General features: G+C 45.0%; 1 protein-coding gene across 6 annotated transcripts in view; it reads right to left on the reverse strand.

Moving 5' to 3' along the window:
• abi1a (abl-interactor 1a) overlaps window positions 1–19,518 on the reverse strand; it is a 28,102-nt gene that overhangs the window by 4,318 nt on the left and 4,266 nt on the right. For 4 of the 6 annotated variants that reach the window (XM_068343529.1, XM_068343527.1, XM_068343524.1 and 1 more), the window contains exons 2-7: window positions 17,004–17,171; window positions 7,841–8,017; window positions 5,158–5,172; window positions 4,561–4,664; window positions 3,973–4,125; window positions 1,817–1,917 (exon numbers count right to left, since the gene is read on the reverse strand). In XM_068343529.1, the coding sequence (XP_068199630.1) occupies window positions 1,817–1,917; window positions 3,973–4,125; window positions 4,561–4,664; window positions 5,158–5,172; window positions 7,841–8,017; window positions 17,004–17,171 (718 nt within the window). The remainder of the gene's footprint in view (window positions 1–1,816; window positions 1,918–3,972; window positions 4,126–4,560; window positions 4,665–5,157; window positions 5,173–7,840; window positions 8,018–17,003; window positions 17,172–19,518) is intronic. The other 2 variants (XM_068343525.1, XM_068343523.1) reach the window with 1 other exon arrangement.

The following is a 19,518-nucleotide window of genomic DNA, read 5'->3' on the forward strand; positions in this document are numbered from 1 at the left end:
CGGATGTACGGGAACAGAATGTTTCAGACGCTCTGATCCAGATCCAGTCAGATCAGCAGCCGCCAGACACACACACACACACACACACACACACACACACACACACACACACACACACACACACACACACACGCACACACACACACACACACACACAGGACTGAAAAGGTTACATCAATAAATCCTAACATATCTTTTTTTCTGGTGAAGAATAGCCGCATGTGAACCTGTTTTGCCGTCCAATCAAAAGCAACGGAAACAGGAAGTTACTTTCAAATCACATAAATTATAATTTAATGATAACAGGGAGCTGAAAATATATTAAACCCAACTAAACATGATTTATTTCATTCACTGTAAATAAATAAAGGATTTATTGTTTTAAAATAAAGCTGAAATGTTAGTGGGAGATTCTGTATTTTTGGGACAAACAAATCACAAACACTGATCTGTCATGATTAAACTCCCCTCCCAAAAAAGAGGTCAAAGGTCAGGAATGAAACATGAAGAGCTGCAAAGGTTTACATTATCTCCATCAGAGCATGAATTATATTATTAGCCAATCACAAAGCATGAAGGAGTCCCGTCACCAGTGACAGTTGAAACGCGTGACCCCGTCTGTTCACACCTTAAGCGAGACGTTCAGAATCAGGTTTCATTTTCTGTTCACGATCCGCTCTCAGGGATGTTCAAACGTCTCGCTTGCGGTGTCAACAGCCAGACGCCCCACCCTGATTGTGCGTCCCACCGCCAGAGGATCACCGATGCTGATTATCCACCACCGGAGGCAGGAGAAGCCGCCTCATGACCGCGAGGACTCTCACCTATGGGTGGTGGCGGCGGAGGTGGCGGCGCCACCGCAGGTGGACCGAACCCGGCCGCTGGAAGAGGTGGTGGAGGGGGTGGGGGCGGGGCTCCCAGAGGAGCGAACATGGGCGGGACTGAAAGGAGTGTTTACGTTAGTCAGTGTTTAACACAGAGCCGACGCCTCCTGACGCAACGGCATGTCGCTTTACTAGAGGACCCTCATGGGGGGGGGGTTCAACTTTGTCGCGGTGCAGCGCTTCTTTTGAGGTAGGAATCGACTGTTTCCATGGCGACCGTCTTGCAGAGGGAGAGAGCTGTGGCTAGTTCTTAATTCCTGGCACTGAGGTAAAAGAGAAGCTGCTGCGCGGCCCTCAGACTGAAGCAGCTGCAGAAATTTAAATGCAGTAACGCCGTACTGCAGTAGTGTGTGTACTGCGGTAGTGTGTGTACTGCAGTAGTGTGTGTGTTGTGTGAGCCATGCTGTTCTGGTATAAAGCAGCAGGCCCAATGCAGCTTGGCCTATTTACACAGTCAGATAGAAAATGAGTTGTGCTCAGAACACAATGGAACTCCATAATCCCTGTCTGGTAAACACTGGATTTGTGAAGCGTAGTCTCACTCTCTACAAATAGTACGGTACATTTACACCTTGTGGAGTGAAGTTAATGTTCGCTATGCGCACACACACACACATACACACACACACACACACACACACACACACACACATCGTGTCTGAAGGACTTGTTTCCTGATGTTTGATCTATAAGGTTTAAATAAGACGTTGCAGGAGTTACTCCTTCTTTTACACGAGCACCAAAGTGAACCCGGTTTACATTCTCATCATTGTCTGTCAATGATTTTAAAAAGTGTTATCTGTGGTCAGACTCACACGACCTCAACATCGACTTTTACAATGCAACAAAAATTTTTTTTTTAAATTTTAGAAATAGTTTTTTTCTTTCCCAGGATGTGGAGGAAGAGACCTGTCACCCCCAGCAGAGCTCACCCGGGCCAGAGTTGGGGATGGAGGGCGTAGGCACGGCGATGGGAATGCCAATACCACTGCTGCCGCTGTTCTCCCTGCTGCTGCTCCCCCCGCTGCTTCCACTGAGGAGGAGGAAGAGGAAGATGTTGTTTTAATCAGCAGCAAGTAACATTGGTGATATCAGAGACTTAGCGTTTTTTCTTAGTTTTCTCTCATTGTAAATATTTTTTGTAACAGGAATTTATTTGTGTTCAACAACTAAAGTGTCATGAAGTCATGTGACAGGTTGAAGTTATTGTGTCACCATGGTGACATCATCAAACGTGACACTGGAGCTCAGTCTGACCCCGGGGCTCGTGGAGCACTGACCCGACCGGCTCGACGCTCCTTTCTGCTCCAGTTCCTCACCTCCCCCACCCCCACCTCCAACCCCACCCATGATCCTCCTCTCTGCTCCTCACCCCCAACCAACCCCTGACCCCCTCCTCTCATGTCATTTTTTCGTGTAAAGTGATTCCTCGTTCGTCTCAGCGGCATTGTAGATTCCTTCCAACCGTCTGAACCTCCTGCCCCACTTCCCCCCACATTTCTTTATCACCCCCCCCCTCCTCCTCTCTGTTCTGTGACAGCTGAGCCCCCAGGGCTCTCCAGGCACAGGGGTTGCCCCCTCCGAAGGGTGGGAGCTCGGCGTCTGCGTCTGGAGATAAAGGCGGAACAATACCGTTCCATCCTTCTTCTGAAGTGAAAGTCTCACTTCAGCCCCCCATCCCACCCCCCCACAGCCGTGTGCACGTCGTGGACTCATCCACCCTAATCCCTACATAACTTACCCATTCCTCCACCAGCCGTTTTATCTCTTCCTCAGCTTTCCCCCATTCTTTCCTCTTCTTCCCTCTCACAGTGAAATAAACAGAAGTAAGCTCAAGTCTCTCCGCTCTCATTCAGCCTCGACCCAAAATAGTCAGCTGTTTATAAATCAACCGGCTCTAAAGAAGTTCCAGATCACTCGCTCACAACTGACTGAAAGATTCCCTGAAGCCAAAGGAAAAATAAGACACGGTTCCCTTTGGATTTGTACAAAAAGTGTGAAAAGTCTGCACCTAGGCACCGTGATACGGTAAGACCTAACATGAGCAGGAAAAACAGACACACAATGTCGCCCAGAGAGATAATCTAAGACGGAACAGAGTGTGAGCACCTCCTTCATAAAGTCTGAAACTGTTACCGAGGCTTCAGGTGTGCAGAAATAACCTGAGATTTACTTTATCACAGGAAAAACTCATACGATGAAGATCGATGATTATTTCCAGGCTGAAATGTGATAACTAATCAGCTCCGTCAACACCGACGGCTGCTGGGGAGACAGGAAGCTAACGTCAGTGCTGTATGACTTGAAAGCATATATTAATGTTAATTACAGGGTAAATTAGCTGCTCAGAGAGTCGCTGTCCGTTTGGGACGTAATCCACTGCACCCAGTTTCTGATCTGCATATTTCCCAAACAGTAAACACACTTTTTTATTTTAAGCGAGATTGCAGTTTTGGTATTGCTGGAAATTATGGGTAACAGATGAGGAACAACAGGGAACAACAGAAGCTGGCTAATTGGTCACCACGGAGACCATTAAGAGTCATACGCTGTCTTGAACGCAGCCTGATTAGCTTGGCCAGGTCATTGTAATCTATTTCTAATCTATATATAAAAGTGTCATCTTTCCCTTAGAATGATGTTAGCCTAACAACAAATGCTTCTATTGCATTGGGGTTCTCATCTGAGGACGACAGAGACTGATGAGCTGCAGGAGCATGGCTGACTTCAGGCCTGTAATCAAATAGTGATGCCAAAGCAATATTAGCTGGGGGGGGGTGTGTGTGGATGGATCTAAAGTACATGAGAAGGCCCGATGAGGGTAGGGAAAATAAAGTTATCCGATATTTATGAGCATCACAGTCAGCATAATAAGCGTTTTAGCTAATGAGGAAATTCCCTCACTCGTAAGTCAAACTTTACAGGTTTCCCATTCCAGATACTTTCAAACAGGACTTTATATCAGAGGCTTTTACTTGTATTAATATTGGGGTGATTCAGGCCTCGTCAGAAAGTTCGATGACTCCTGAACTAAAGGAAGACATTAGAGACGCCTGATTGGTTACGAATGGGATGCTTCCTCCTCTACCTGTGTGTGCGTTGCCTCTGGTTGAGCGACGCCGTGCGCCCGGGGCTGTGCTGCGCTCCGTGTTGGCTGCCCAGCCTGGCGGGGCTGGTCATGTAGTCGTTGGGCACCGTCGGGGGCTTCACCGGCTCCAGGGTCTTGAACTGCGTGTTTCTCCTGCAGAAGGTAGAAAAAAGGAAAAACATAAGATTAGGAAACCGGAGGAGCGGAATGATGGAGATGCGGTGAAAATTCTGCTCTCCGAACTGCAAGCAGGTGATTACTGGAGTGTAAATCCTATCAGGTTTACGCTGCAGGCTGGGAAGTATACCCCCGGAATTAAAAATGATTGGAGTCAGACGACAGCAGGGTTCATCGGGATACATCCGGAATCAACCCAAAGTTTACAGACTTCATGTACAGTATTTTACGCACTATAAGGCACACCTAAAAGCCTTTAATTTTCTCAAAAACTGACGATGCACCTTATAATCCAGTGCACCTTATAGTGCGAAAAATAATTTGATCTCTCCCACAAGAGATATGTTTATTCCACAATGTTAATTTGGAGGATTATTCTTCCTTTCACACTGACTGAGATGAACGCCTCACCCAAGCGTGCCACGCCCTGACATGGGAGGGCTTGGTGGCTTCTGCGTCGGCGGATTGGTCCTTGATAGCGTTCCTCCTCTGATCGTCTGATTGTTTCCGTGTTGCTGTGGTCAGAAGAAGGGGAAAAAAACGCACTAATTTAACAAACAAACGACTTCAGACGGAGTGTGTGTGTGTGTGATCAAATTCAAATTTTATAGGCTGCCCAGATGAACGCTTCAACACACACCAGCCTGTGTTTAACCCACAGGTTGTTTGCAGCTGATTGCAGGTTAGAATACTCCAAAAAGTCCCATAATAGCTCCTAAAAAAATAACTAACGCTGGATGCAAACTGGTATCTTATATATATATATATTGTCTGGGAAGCCTATAGGATTTTAAATACATTACTGAACATTTAGAATCAACTACGTTAAAGCAGAAGGAGGATGTTATGGAGCCTCAGGCTACATGTTCGGGGATAAGAGGACTACAAGTCGGTTAATGGGGATGACATTGATGACCACATGTACAGGGGTTTGCTGTGAAAGGGAGATGGAGGAAACTATCAATAATACATTATGGTAAAAAGGGTCATGTGACAAACCAGACTTACCTTGGCTTTTAGCCACTTATGTGGGCAAAAGGGGAAAAAAAAACACAAGAGAGAGAGAGGGCATGTCAAAAAGGACGTTTCTAAATGGATCAGTAGAAGTCAAAGTACGAGCGAGCAGCAGGAGGAGGAGGAGAATGACTCCTCTTTTTATTTACTCTGAGTAAACATTGAGCAGGTCAGCAGATACAAATCATACCAGCAGGAGGAAACGGCGTGGCGTTACTCAGGACCACACCCTACGAAACCGCAGGGATCTGATGACCGGTTAAACAAATCTGATCTCAATGGGGTATTAAAGACGGGAGAGTCGTCTGCACAACATCTAGGTGTGCTTTCTTTAGCAAACATGACATCATTTCGAGGTTTGAACGTGTGTGTGCGTGTGCTGATGAAAAAAAAAGAATCTAAAGCCAACATATCAGTGGGGATTGACAGCTCCAGAGTCAAGTGGCTCATCTATTATGCAGCATCCCCAGTGGCCTTTGCAGTCAGCGTTTGTAGCATCACACCAACCGTGAGAGAAAGAGAAACTGGAACTAAAGGTAAAATCAGCACACAGGCCCGAAAGAATGCATTTCTGCCTCCTTAGAAACAGAAACTGCCTTCCACGCAGCTGCAGATGGTGAATTTCACGTCTGAATTTCACTCTCCCCAGGTTATCAGCACTAGATGGGATTCAATTTACAATCTAGGTCATGATGGGAAAGACGGGACCGACTGCAGCCTTCCCTCAGCTCCACGCATGCATATCTGTTAAAGCTGCACAAACTGGACTTTAGGAGTGCCCAGGTTCAGATTAAGGTCATCCCAGAGTCCTAAAAAAGGCTTAGCATTATTTTAGTTTTTGGGGGCGGTAGTATTTTGGTTCTAAATATTACAGGATGGACAGGAATAAAAAGTTGTCACAGCGAGCTGTTGGATGAACTAAAGGCCGCAAACGTCCTCATTAATTAAATTCTGAAAGCGTGAAATCCGGCTGCGCTCCCACGAATGCAAATATGTTTGACTGAACATTTACCCCCCTTTGAAAAAAAAAAAACATCTTTTATCTCATCTTGGAATCTCATCACTGTCACAGCACAAAATATGAAAAGGATTGCAATCCGACTTCTAACACCTGACACTAATGTAATGATTTCCAAAAGCCTGACTGATTAGATTAAACATCGGCTGACTGGAAGAATAAATCTCATATTTGCAGCGAAGCCAAAAAGCATCATGTTACCGCCGTTACGTTTGGAGCTGCAGAACATTTTGAGCCTTAAGCTGCTGCCACGTTCAGAGAAGAATCCCTTTGTGTACCTGATCAATTCCGTCTCTTTTCTCTTTTCTTTTTCACTCCTGTGGGAGTGAATCAAAAAACAATTCGACAGTCAGGCGAAGCGTGAGCGCTCGCAGATGTCTGCAATAGATGAGATTTAAAACCCCATTCATTTATTGATTCTGGTCAGTAAGTAAACCACGGATATAGATACCCTATAAGCGATCACAGGATACTATATGAATTAATATGGAGTATCGATTTTGACGATCGATCGGCTCTTCAGATTGTGACACGCATACATAAGAGGAGTGATTTACAACTGCTGCAGGAGTGTGTGTGTGTGTTCAGCCTTCATAAAGACACTGAAGACAGAAATTCCACTGAGATTAAGCCCAGAGTAATACGTAATGTTCTTAAAATAGACCATTCTTGCAGCGGCTACGCAACAGGACGGTCCTGGTAATCTGACGCTGGTGTGTGATGATGCTGTAATCTGTATTGTGTTTCAGGATGAGTGAATTAATAAATTATCGCTGCAATAAAATGTCTTTAATTGGCGTTTTGTGGGGAAATAGAAGACTTCACTCGCTATTAGCGGTCAGTTCTGTCCACCGTGACAGAGTGCCTTTCTCTACGGAGGAAACGGAGAGTGACAATAGGCCACAGTAATGGCAGGCCTCTAATCCAATCTGTCTGGAAGCTGCAGCTGATTGACTGATTGATGGGGTAGCAGGCGTTCAAAGGGGAGGACGGAGATCACAAAACGCCTGAAGCCGTCAGGAAATAATGTCATTACCGCCGCCGCCGGGGTAACCCAGTGACCAACAGAACAAGCCCTAATGGCAAATCAGAAGAGGAAATGTCACGCTGGGATCATTTGATGTTTTTTTATCACATCAAAAATCAGCTTCTTTTCCACTTTTTCGGATTTTACTGATGTGAAAATAAACTAGAAATCTAATTTTTTACATTATTCCTCTCCAAAGACTCGTAGAAACGGGAGAAGGAGATAACAGGGGCAGTCTACGACAAAGTGCTCATAAAAACGTCCGATAAAATTTTGTCCCCATTCTCCATTTTTACAACACTCTGAGAATAGAGCTGTTTCCTGAAAGCTATATGATGTAATCACTTTTGTAGTTCATCGCCACCCCCCCCCACCCCCCAACCCTTTCCTGGCAGCCCACGCTGAAACATATTCCTGTAGGGTCAGAAGGGGTGCTTTCTGTATATGAAAGAGAAGGCAAGAAGAGTGTGAGCAAAAAAACAAGTCGGAGTGGGAGAGGAAAGAGGAGGGAGATTGGAATACCTCCGGCAAGAAAGAGAGGAGGAGGGGAGGGAAGAGGATTGGCTGATTTCGAACAAGGAAGTGGAGTAAAAAGATCCACAAAAGCATCAAATCAAGAAGAAACTGCTCACCTTAACGCCGTGGCCGACATCATCCAGCACCGTGAAGTCGATGGGCTTCCGGATGTACCGGACCGGCCGCTCCATATTACCTGGCGCTATGATCTTATGGGTCCTCGACGTGTTCTTGTTGGTGGTGAGGATCCCGATCTCCCGCCTGGCCACCTTCTCTTTATGGATGTCCACCGTCTGGAAAAGGAAGAGTCAGGATGTGATCGATGCCGAAGTGGAAGAGCAAAGATGCAAAGTACAACAGGGGACCTGTGGGATTGGATGAAGTCATAATAAAGCGGCTTAAGGAGGTTTAATTGAATCGTTAGGCTGAGCTTTTCATCACCAAAGTCGTAATCTGGTTTTCCAAACAGCCAACACGCTAATAAAATCGTTTGTGGCCAAAATTATGTCCTGAATAGAATGATGACTCAATCACGTGGTCAGAACATGTCCGGATTTCCATTCATCGATTGCACAATTAACACAGAACAATATAAAGACAAAGAGCCAGGAGTTTGTCTAAATAACAGACTGTTGTGTTAGAAAAAAGATCTATTCATCGGAAAATAAGTCTGTCATCTTCCGTTTGCAAAATGCGAGGGATAAATTGCGGTGCATTATTTATGGCTCAGGAGTTCCTGAGTGTTTTCTCACAGAAATTGCACCAGGGTTCGATTAATTTCTCGGTTTCCTTCATGAAAAGTAATTATTTCAAGAAACCTGTGCACACAACTGACTTCAATGATGCAGGGTCCATGTTTGCAGCCCTAGATTGTTCCGTCTATCTGTTTTTGTCATTTGTGAACGAGGTGACTCTATAATGTACGAGCATTTGGGTATATTTGACGATGCCGCTGCAGTTCCATTCCTTTGCTGTATCTTTACACTCCCACCAGCCCAAGAGGAACCCATGAGCAGCTGCCCTGCCTCTGACAGATGAAAGGCTGCAATGTCTGCTGAGGGCAGACCAGTAAAACGATGGTCTCTCACTGGGGTGGGGTTGGGGTAATGGGGGGGCAGCGAGCAGCGCCAACAGAGGATTCCTTTCATGCCACTGGGATCTGAAGCCGGACTGAACTCTGTGTCTTTTGTGCTGCTCTGTTTCCCTGCATGGACGACTTGGTCTTCGAGTATCAGTCGATCCCAGAGCCGAGAAAATGAACAACACTGGTGGGTCCAGCACAGAACATCTCTAGGTAATATCACGTCTGATGTTAAAATGTGGGGTTAATGAAATATGTGCTCCAGGCTCTGATGAGCTTTAGCAGCTATAAAAAAAAATAAAGAAGAAGCAGACTTTGAAAGCATAAGAAAGTGGAATTTTCGAAATTGCAGAAAACGAAGAATCAACTTTTCACAACAGGCAACGCTGGATGTATATAATTGCTCCTGGAGAGACTTCCCTTACAAATAGGGAACTTAAATGCTGTTACAGTGCTCTATGTGTGTTTTTGGATTAAGAGAGTTGACTAGTCCTTCTTTTAAACCTTGAGTTTAGCTGTAAAAACTTCAATTTAACAATGCCACACTTGGATTCAAATGAACAACTTGAGTACACAATTTAAGATAATGCTCAAATTACACAAATTGTGACTCATGTATCAGCTTCAGTGTGAACAGGGGTGATGGAGAAAGGAAGGAGTGAACAGAGCAATGAAAAGATTATTCAAGGTCTGCTTTTACTTCAAAAATAAAGCTTTAACTTAATTTCTCCTCTGTGATTACAACAAACCAAACTTGCCAAGACAACTTGTAAAATTTTGGGACACTCTCAGAAAAAGTCTTTCTGAGACACTCTCAGAAAGAGCCAAAACTAAAAAGAGGAAAATCCAACAATAAATCACAGATGGAACTTTTTCCTAAACAAGAGAGCCGTTGTTGAAAAGTTGTTGCTAAATTCGAGCAGCATATGGTCTAGTCTGAACGTACCACCCTTATCAGAGAACAGTGGGAGGACAAACGTCACTACAGCTGGCAAAGAAGGGAAGTGAGAATACGAAACAGAGTGAGTTCATCTCCTTCCTGTGTGTAGAAAAAATAGCAGTGCTAACTGATGTTACACAAGTGTTGAAAGACAGCTTAAGTCAAACCTACGGCTGTCATGCAGAGTGAAGCTACACCCCGTTGAGGGTGCTTTGCTAACGTGCTAACTGGTGCCGAAAGAAATGTCAACTGGATCATTCAAAAACACAACGGCCTCAGAAGACAAGCCTATTCTGGCTTGAGTCCTTTATACCGACCGGTGGGGAAGCGCCAATCCCGGCTGTAGCCACTTAAAAGCTTACTTCTTCCTTTGAGCAACTTTCCAACCGGGTTTAAAAGATTTTAGTGGTCCTACCGTGTGCTGGAAAGAGACTGAACCCTGAATACATCTTGCCAAACTGACATAAGGATGAGTCATGTGTGTTTTCAACCCAGTGTCATAAATCAGTTTGAGGCAAGTAGGAGTTCTCCCTGAGCAACAAACAGTTTTTGCTCCAATCTAATCCATCAGCTACTGGTTTTCAGGATTTAATGGCCCCCCATGTCTTGCCATCTCTATTTGAGCCACTCTTAACTAATCTATTATCATTTCATCTTCTCTTCCCTTTTTTCAAGTCTGCCAATTCCTACCACACCCAGCCAAGAGTCGCCCACCTCTAAGACTATTTTGAGGCTCTAAGTCATACATTGGAACTGTTTCAAACATTATCATCATCCTTTATGCTGGAATAGTCCTTTCCATTATGAAATGAGTCAGTGTAGTGTTTTCCAGGAGGGGAGGTCATTGTTGTGTTCGTCGTAGCAACAAGAGCCTTCAGTCAGAAATCTTTCAGCGCTAACCAGGAGAGGGGTGTCAACTGTTTTAAATGTTGGAGCACCCATAACTCCAGTGATCTGACATTGATTTCCTCAACGACAAACCCCCCATGTTTCCAGACCCAATCAATTTGGGATGACGTAAAAAGATCCAACGTTGTGAATTTCCTCTGGACAAAGTCAATGCTGCCTGTAAAATGCTTCGTTTCAATCTCAATATCTTTTTAAAGGCTCCAACGGTGAAGCGGAACTGTTTCGTGACAAATTTGAAGTGTTTTTGATTGTCAGCGGCTTTATTTGTTGGATTAGCCAAATCCAGACAATCTTCTCTGGTTATGTTTGTTTATTAGAAAATGTACCACAACTCAACACTGACAGTGTTGGATTATAAATTATATATCTATCTACCATCCACATCTTTTTCTATGCATGAATTTCTGGGTCTTCATTGGTTGTTTTTGTTAATCTAAGCGACATCTAAAAGAAAACCCTATGTTAATGGTACTTCCTTTGACTCCTTTGACCCGACCCGTCAACTGGCCTTGATTTAGACGGCTCGGACGAGGGGCAGGAATTTGGACAGAAAGCACACATTGACCAAATGCATCCCATAGCAGTGAAAAGAGAATAAATCTCCCAGTCCAGCGGGACAACAAAACAGAAGACTAAAGGAAGTATGGAATTTGGAAGCCCTAGGCAAACACAAACGTCTGGCTGGATTAACACACACCGGTGTGGAGGGTGAGCGAAAGAGACAAAAAAGCACGACTGCACACTTCGATACGGAATTACGACAGCCGGTTTCACTTCAGCACATGTCGGAGAAAATAAAAACAGCCTTTTCAGCGGTTTGGCCGCCTGGCCCATGGGATGGTATCCTCAATAAAACGCCTGCTATGCACAAATGCACAGACAAACAAAAAAAAAAAAGCTGCAGCGTATGTTCACAACATGGGGAAATGCTGGCTACTTAACAAACACACCCTGCGTACCACAGTGTGTGTGTGTTTACAGGCGTGGCTTGCCAGACCAGATAAATGTACCAATCATTAATGCCAGACTGGCAGCAGATGCTAATCAAGCCTGGAAAACAGGGCGGCTACTTCCTGCCCCCGAGATTCCACATCCAAAAACACTGAAAAGCACTTAGAATATTAGGGCATGAACTATTTCCACCGCAGCGTAATATCACAAACCAGAACAAGACACGATTATGAAATAAGACATGGCAGGAGGTCTTATTAAATGCCATTCTTGGCTTAGAGCTAAGATAAGCTTGTCATTACATCAGTCCAGAAAATGGAAAACCGTGTTCAGCGGGATTATGAAGAGATAATAACTATGAAGAATGTGTCTGTTTAACACATTTGAACCTCGATTCCTGGCCTCCCTTCCCAGATGAATCTATCACAACGGTCAGAGCGGCTAACAGGTGAAGACAGCCCAATGAGAACAAGAGGCATCGATTTGCATTTCAGTTTTTTCCTTAAAAGAGTCAACCAAGTTGGAATGCTTGGCAAACCCCGATTTGGCTTTGGTTGGATTAAAGCAAATCGTGATGTTCAGTGAGTTCCAGCTTTTATGTTATGACAAACTGCTTGTCAAGCTACAGTATAAGTGCAAAAATGTGCTTTTTCTTCACCCGTTTCCAACTTCTCTCCACCTGCCTGGTCTGCTTGAACAGTTATTCCTTATTTCCTTAGATAACTAGAAGCTCCAGCGCGAAATGGAAACGTTGATTATTTGATTACCTTGTGTGTTTGATGTGTAATAAGACACCTACTGGTAGGGAGATTGCTTTGCCTTCCATACACTGGAGTTTTCTATTTGTATATCAATTACTATGTTGAAAACATACATTCAAGAGTCAAAAAACATGTTGATAGGTTAGATATGTGGATGGACTATGAATATTCTAGGGACAAAAACATCTCAAAAACAGGAAATCGTCTGACGAATTTCACTAAATAAGAGCAAAGTACATAAGTATTTTTGCAGAAATGTCTCACCAAAGGGAAAAGAGTTGCATGCTTTTATTAACAGTGTGTTCCTTAACTCAGACATAATATGCGCTGCACACAGCCAACATCCTGGAGCCCACAGTTTGGGGTGGAACACAGTGACCATGTCAAGGTCCCTAGATAAAAAGAATTCAGTGGCAAATTTTGCCTGAGCGGAATAATTACAAGTGGAGAAACATTTCAGAAAGTGGGTGATTTCAAATATGAGCACAGATTTAGTCTTGGCTACCTTCTAGTAGTATTTTCCTGTTCATATGCCTTTTAACCCCCCCCCCCCCAGGCTGTTTTAAGTCCCAGTCCTCACTATGTCCTCATCTGTGTCCAACATTCAAACTGTCCTGAGCCAAAAACAGCCAATGAAGCAGAGCAAAATGCCTCTTAGTCTAGTCGGCTTCTCTGTGTCTGTGGAGTCAAACAGTTGTCCAAAGGACGAGCCCGGTGTGACGATGTCTCCGACAGCAGAGAAAAACAAGCCCCTCTATTAAAGAGAATCTGGACGGCATGCCAGGGCTGATGCTTTGTTTTGCGAACACAGCACATATGGCAACACCTCAGCAGACCTTAACCAATCTAACTTTTGGGTAGAAGCCAAAACTGTACTCTGAGCAAGCGCTGAGGTTTACATACAAACACAGACGAAACCCTTAAGATGCCAAAACCTGCAGCCACGGCTAAATAAAAAGGCAAAGCTAAAATCTCAGCTACACATTTATGCAATTACCCTGGTGTTAACGGAGCATTCAAACAGATGCCTGCATTTCTGTTATGCTGCAGACCCTAACCCATCCTCCAGTGAGAAAATGAAGCAACTGTCTAAAAATGTATTAGTAGATTAAATTCTCAAGTGTGAGGATGTGGGATTTTTTTCTCAGGATTTTTTGGACCCATGCCTTTTTGGTCTTCACCTCTTGATAGAGGGATAAAAACATTGGTTTGCTGCAGACTTTAGGCGATAGCAGGGTTCTTACTGTAATGACGAAAGGTTGGAAGCCATTGAAGAACAAATTAGTTTGCAGTTTGATTGCCAGTCAAGGCCAGCATGTTTGTCTTCTTTTCTGACTCTCCCCCACGTGCCCCCCCCCCCTACTCCGACTGAATTCCACCTCATATGCTCTTCTGATGAGGAGTCGGGTGATATCATGATGTTGGCTGTAGCTCATTTGCAAAGATTCCGGTGAATCGTACAGGTAGTGGTTTTTAATGTGCTCTTACTCCCACTTCCAAACCTCAAATACTTTAATTGGTGAGTAGATCTGAGCCACGTGAAGCTAATCTTTATACTGATGGAGCACACACAAAAACTATGCTGATTGAACAGAACTTCAAGAGTAACGTTTTGAAAAAGTTTGTAGTGTGAGAGTAGAAAAGTATAAGTAGAAGCTTTATCTCATGGAAGAGAGAAACATGAAGAGTAAATATAAATTAAAAAAATTATTTATATTTACTCTTTTTTTAATCTACATTTGTCCAGATTAAAAAATTCAGACAAACTGGAATATTTCACAGTCAGACGAAGTGGGACAGACCACCAGGAAAGACAGGAGGGGGACCAAAATACCCTGGGAAGGATCGGCAGGAAACATGAGGAGCGCACACACACACACACACACACATACATGGAGGCTGATAAGGCTTCATTTCCTGTCTGGATGAGTGCCATCCTTCCTCGACAGGAGGTCAAAAAGCCAACACTGCAACAGAGACACTACCCCAACTCTATACATATGAGTGTGTTCTCATCACAACAATGCAAACACACACACACACACACACACACACACACACACACACACACACACACACACGTAGAATATAGCAGCGTGGAGCCGTACGTCCCAGGAATGAAGATGGTAACACTGACAAACCAAACTCCTGTTCTGAAGTTGTGTAGCAGCAGTGATAGGATCTCAGCTGTGGGAGTGTATCAGTGTGTGGGTGGGAGTGTATCAGTGTATGTTTGGGAGTGTATCAGTGTGTGGGTGGGAGTGTATCAGTGTGTGATTGTGTGTGTATGCGTGCGTGCGTGTCAGCTGCTTCAGGAACATCACAATCATTACATAATGTCCCAGAAGACTTGTCATTGTCTGCTCTTCATGTTCCAAAGACCAACTCTGAAGAATTTCCTCAGATTCAAAGAGATTTTCTGAGACGCCAGAATTAAAATTTGCTTTGATTTCACAAGAATGATCCCCCGTGAAACACACACTCTCCTCTTTTTCCATTCGGTATCTGCATGTTGTGTGTTTCCTTCTTCACGACAGACAAAGCAGCTCCCTGTTTTGCAGCCACTTCACACTCCGCACAAGGTGGAAGCCCTGCAGTGCGCTCTCTTTTCCCATCAGCCCCTCTGTCTCAGTGGCTCAATGGGCCTTTAAATGGACCACCGTCACACAAGAATGACAAATGGTGAATTGCACTATGGTAGAAAAGACACATCCAGCTCAGAGGGATGCATCAGCTCTACGCCGCCGCTAAGAAGACACGCCCTGACCAGAGAGAAGCAGTCGTAGCTGTGGGCAGCGCTGACGCCAGGCAGCGTCTGACCACACGGTGACAAGTTAATGTCAGAGATCCTGAGGCAGGGATGGTGCAGAAAAACGGAGCAGATATGTCCGTATGGGTAGGCAGAATTCTGGGATGTCGTTAGAGGATTAAGGGTCAGCTAGCTCAGGATTTACCTGCAGAAATGCATTTGTTTAATATATACCCTGCATTACCCATTCAGCCGAAAGCAACCCCAGCTCTTAGTGCCGCCTCATATCTCACATTCTTGAGACGTGGGAGCAGCGTGATAAAAATTCCCAACTCTGGAAAAAAAGTTGGTCATTAAATCCAGAGTGACTTATTTTTTCTTGGAACAAAAAAAGAAAAAAGAAACCCCCAAAAGAAGGGGAAAATCCTTAATGTCCATCAGCTGACCTGACAGGAATACTTCACCTTCACCATGGTGACAGGAAGTACACAACCATGAGCGTAAATATAGATCAGGAAGGATGGAATTTCCCAAGCACAAGACAAGAGACAACAGTCAGCACAGAAGAAGACATAAGCTCGGGGTGAAGTTTGGTTTAAGGCAGCGGATCTCTGCGGTGATCTGAACTGTCTGACTGTCTCCTGTGTACTTTTGTTGTCATAGAGACCGATGGGCAGGCCATGGCGTCACTGTGACCTCGGAGTTTGCTAAATGGTGTTTGTCAGGACATTGGCTCAAAACCTCAAACAGTGTAAATATGTCTTTTTTTTCTGTCTTTCTTTGCTCGTCATCGTGTGCTCTCCATTTCCCTCCAGCGTCTTTTTCCCTCCGTTGCTACGAAAAAAATATGACCTTCGGTGGATTCTGGAGGAATTTCTGGCACTCTTGAAAACACTGATAGCTGACATGGGAAAGACAAACCCAGGAGGAAGTTGGCTTTCCATTGGATGGCTGGATCAAACCTTTAGCAAGCCGTTATTGGCCTCCTGATTCCAATCTACATTATTTACCAAGCACGGGGCTCTCTGTTTGATTTGTCTGAGCCCTTAATGCCTTCATTGGATGAGCGGCTGGATTTACCTGCACACAGCGGGAGCTTCATGCTAGCAATAAAAACAACTAGAACCAAGGCAGTCACAGACTGCAACATCCCACGACACCCCTGAATTCAAAATTTTACCCTGACCTATTTGCATAGGTCAAAGATCAAAGCTAGTGCTCTGATCTACTGTCATTGATCAAAGCAGTAGCTTTGATCTACGGTCTTACTCACACTGGCCTTCTCTGTCATCTTTAATCCGCTTTCTGAGTGTACAAAAGTTGAAATTTGACCTTGACCTAGTTCTCTCAAGATCAAGGTCATCATCTCATTTTCATCCCCTTTGCTGCCCGAGTAATGTGCTTTTTGTTTCATCTTTCTATGTGCAACGGTTGCAGATATTTGGTGGACAAACTAATAAACGGACAAACACACAAACACTGACAATTACAATAGATCACCGCTTTGAAGCGGGAAGTAACAAGACTTTATATGCAGAATAAAGGGTTCAGCATCTTTTACAACAATCCTTCCATTTATCCAACTCATTCTTCAATCTAAACTTTCCGATATCAACTTTCTGTGCTTTATTTTGTTAAATAAGTAACAGATGCAACATTGACAAGAGGACAAACAGACAGTCATTTAGCCAGACACACATCCAGTCAGACATTCGGACAACGCAAACAGACTAATAAAAAGGAACTAAGGATAGCACTGAAACCTCATTCTGGGTTGAAAAATAGTCGTTTCTGTGTGAAAGTGAGAGGAGAAGTGGGACTTGCGGGGTACCAGTCGTCACAGCTGGATGTGGCCGTGATGAGGGATTCGTGTCTGTGTGCTTCTGACCTGGGAGATGTGGTTGATGGAGGACTCCATGCGCCGCAGCTGTGAGGCCTGGATGTCCAGCAGCTGGAGGACGTTATTGGCTAAGGCATTTATCTGGTAGGCCACGCTAGCCAGGGATTGGGTGGTGTAGGCTTTGGTCTCCTCCAGAGCTTTCCTCTTGTCTTGAGCCTGTTCAATAAAGGGATATGAGAGAGAGGAAGATTAGAAATGATAGAAGAGGTCGGGGTAAATATCACGTAACACCTTCCAGCCCTGAATCCGGGTCATTTCTGGAGGATGTGGGTTAATAGAGCAGATTCTCCACTCCGCTGGAGGGATGTGAAGTGATGTAACACACCCTGCTGAAGACGTACCAGAGGATCAGAAACAATTATGTGTGCAGAGAGGATCATGTTTGTGTCGCTGACTCCATGATGGCACCGCTGCCTGCTGGGATGTAACTGGATCGCATTGAAAAAACAGGTCATGTAGGATTTGCTGTAACACCTCTTCCTCCAGCGTGTTGTTGTGGAACGACGACGCCCCGACAGTTGGGAAAATAGTTGCTAAACCAGACAAACTGTGGTGAGGGCACACACTCGCATTAAACAGGCTGAGGCAAAGATGCAAGCTCCACACAGCGTCCTCCCAACCCCACTCGTAAAGCCCATAGAGCGCTGCCTGGAGGGGGGGGGAACGCTGAGCCACGATAGCAGCCTGCCAGAGAGGGGGTGGCGGCGGTGTTGATAGAGGGGATGATTATTGGTCGCAGCGGTTTGGGGACAACAAAATAGGGAAACTTGAGTCAGACAAAGTTAAAAATGTCATTGTGTTTTATTACAGATTGCCTGCAGCAGAAGCCACCCATTGTGGCTAAAAGCTCCCAACTCAGTGACACTGAGGTCGGGTGAGGCTGTGACGGGGAGATAGGAGCCTGAGGAGGGAGGAGATTCCTCCAAAAGGAACTCGGGGCAAAAGGCCATCCACGTGCTCACAGACGCCTACGAGCGAAACGCTGATGATCCATCACAGCTGCGAGACAAACGGTACGACAAATACAAACAAAAACAGTCTGGCGTCCGTTTTGGCAGCTTTAAACCACGGGAGGAGGGGGTGTTTTAATAGAGACGAGAGATTTCAAACAGATTGATGAACACAGCATATGCTCGCAACAGCTGGCTCACATGACGAGTCAGAGGTGATGGTTTGAACGACAAGAACGTCACGAGTGGAGATCAAGGAAAACACGCCGTTTGATAGGAGCTGCGGAGAAACTAGCTAAACTAACCAGATTTGTAACGCAGCGGGAGCTGAGTATTCAAACACAAAACAACAAAGTGTGTTTTACTGAATGTGAACAGCAACAACGCAGAGAGGGGAGGAGATCTCCCCGAGAGCTCCAGCGCTCCTGGGGAGCCTTATCTCATATTTGTGAGATGAGTAACGACTGAAAGAGGCTGCAGAACATCCAGGGACTAGTCGACGAGCTGTCAGCGCCTTAGCTGGGGTTAAAAAGGGAATGCACTGTGTGTGTGTGTGTGTGTGTGTGTGTGTGTGTGTGTGTGTGTGTGTGTGTGTGTGTGTGTGTGTGTGTGTGTGTGTGTGCGTGTGTGTGTGTGTTTGCAGAAAATTATAGCTGGGAGCTGAGGAAAGCCAGACACTGGAGCGACCGTTAAACCGCAGTAAAAATACAAGAAGAGGAGCTAAAAACTTATTAAAAACGTCAGAAAACCTCCTAAACGACTGATTGGGAGTGATTCTGTGTCGGGTTGTGTGTCGGGTTGTGTGTCCTCTGATGCTTTTGGGTGGAAGATGGGAGCAGGAGTTACAAGAACACATCCATCTTCGTCAATTTCAGAATGTCATCCTTTCTGTCGGCCATGCCAATACCACAGGAGGGAAAAGTCCGGACTTCCTGTCCAAAGAGAGAAGCCGTTCGACCTCCACCCAGTAGTTTCCATGTAGAAGAACTGGAGAACAATTCCTGCTGACTCATTGATATGACTCAGAAGATATGATGGGAGTCAGACAGAAAGCATGAACAAAAAAGTCACGAGTGTTTTCCACTGAATGGAACCTTCAAGGCACGGAATGTTACACAAATCCCCCCTCTCTGTACAGGGATCCCAATGATCTCATTTCCAAAGTGCATGTGTTTGTCTTACACTGTTGGTACATGAACAAATGACAGCACAAACAACACAACACCGCCCCCGGGGCGTTCTACGGCACACGGATTTGAGTGATCCCACTCGTCCTGAGGGGAAATGCACTCCGGACAAAAAACTTTCAGGAATGTTTGGAATTCTACAACATCCTCCACCTCCCCTGTCCAGCTGGAAGACACAAAAACGACGGCGAGAGAAAGACAAGTTTAGAATCCGGTCGAGTGTTAGACCAGATATTTATGAGTCATTCCTGAGAACAGATGAAGGCCGTCACTCTGTGGGTTGCGGAACATTTTCTGCTGAGGCCATCTGGATTCAATATCGCCAGAAGTTGTGAAAAAAAAAGCGGTGTGGGTCACAACGCGATG

Source organism: Antennarius striatus, chromosome 20 (genome assembly GCF_040054535.1).
Source record: "Antennarius striatus isolate MH-2024 chromosome 20, ASM4005453v1, whole genome shotgun sequence".
In the NCBI taxonomy this organism is placed as follows: Eukaryota; Metazoa; Chordata; class Actinopteri; order Lophiiformes; family Antennariidae; genus Antennarius; species Antennarius striatus.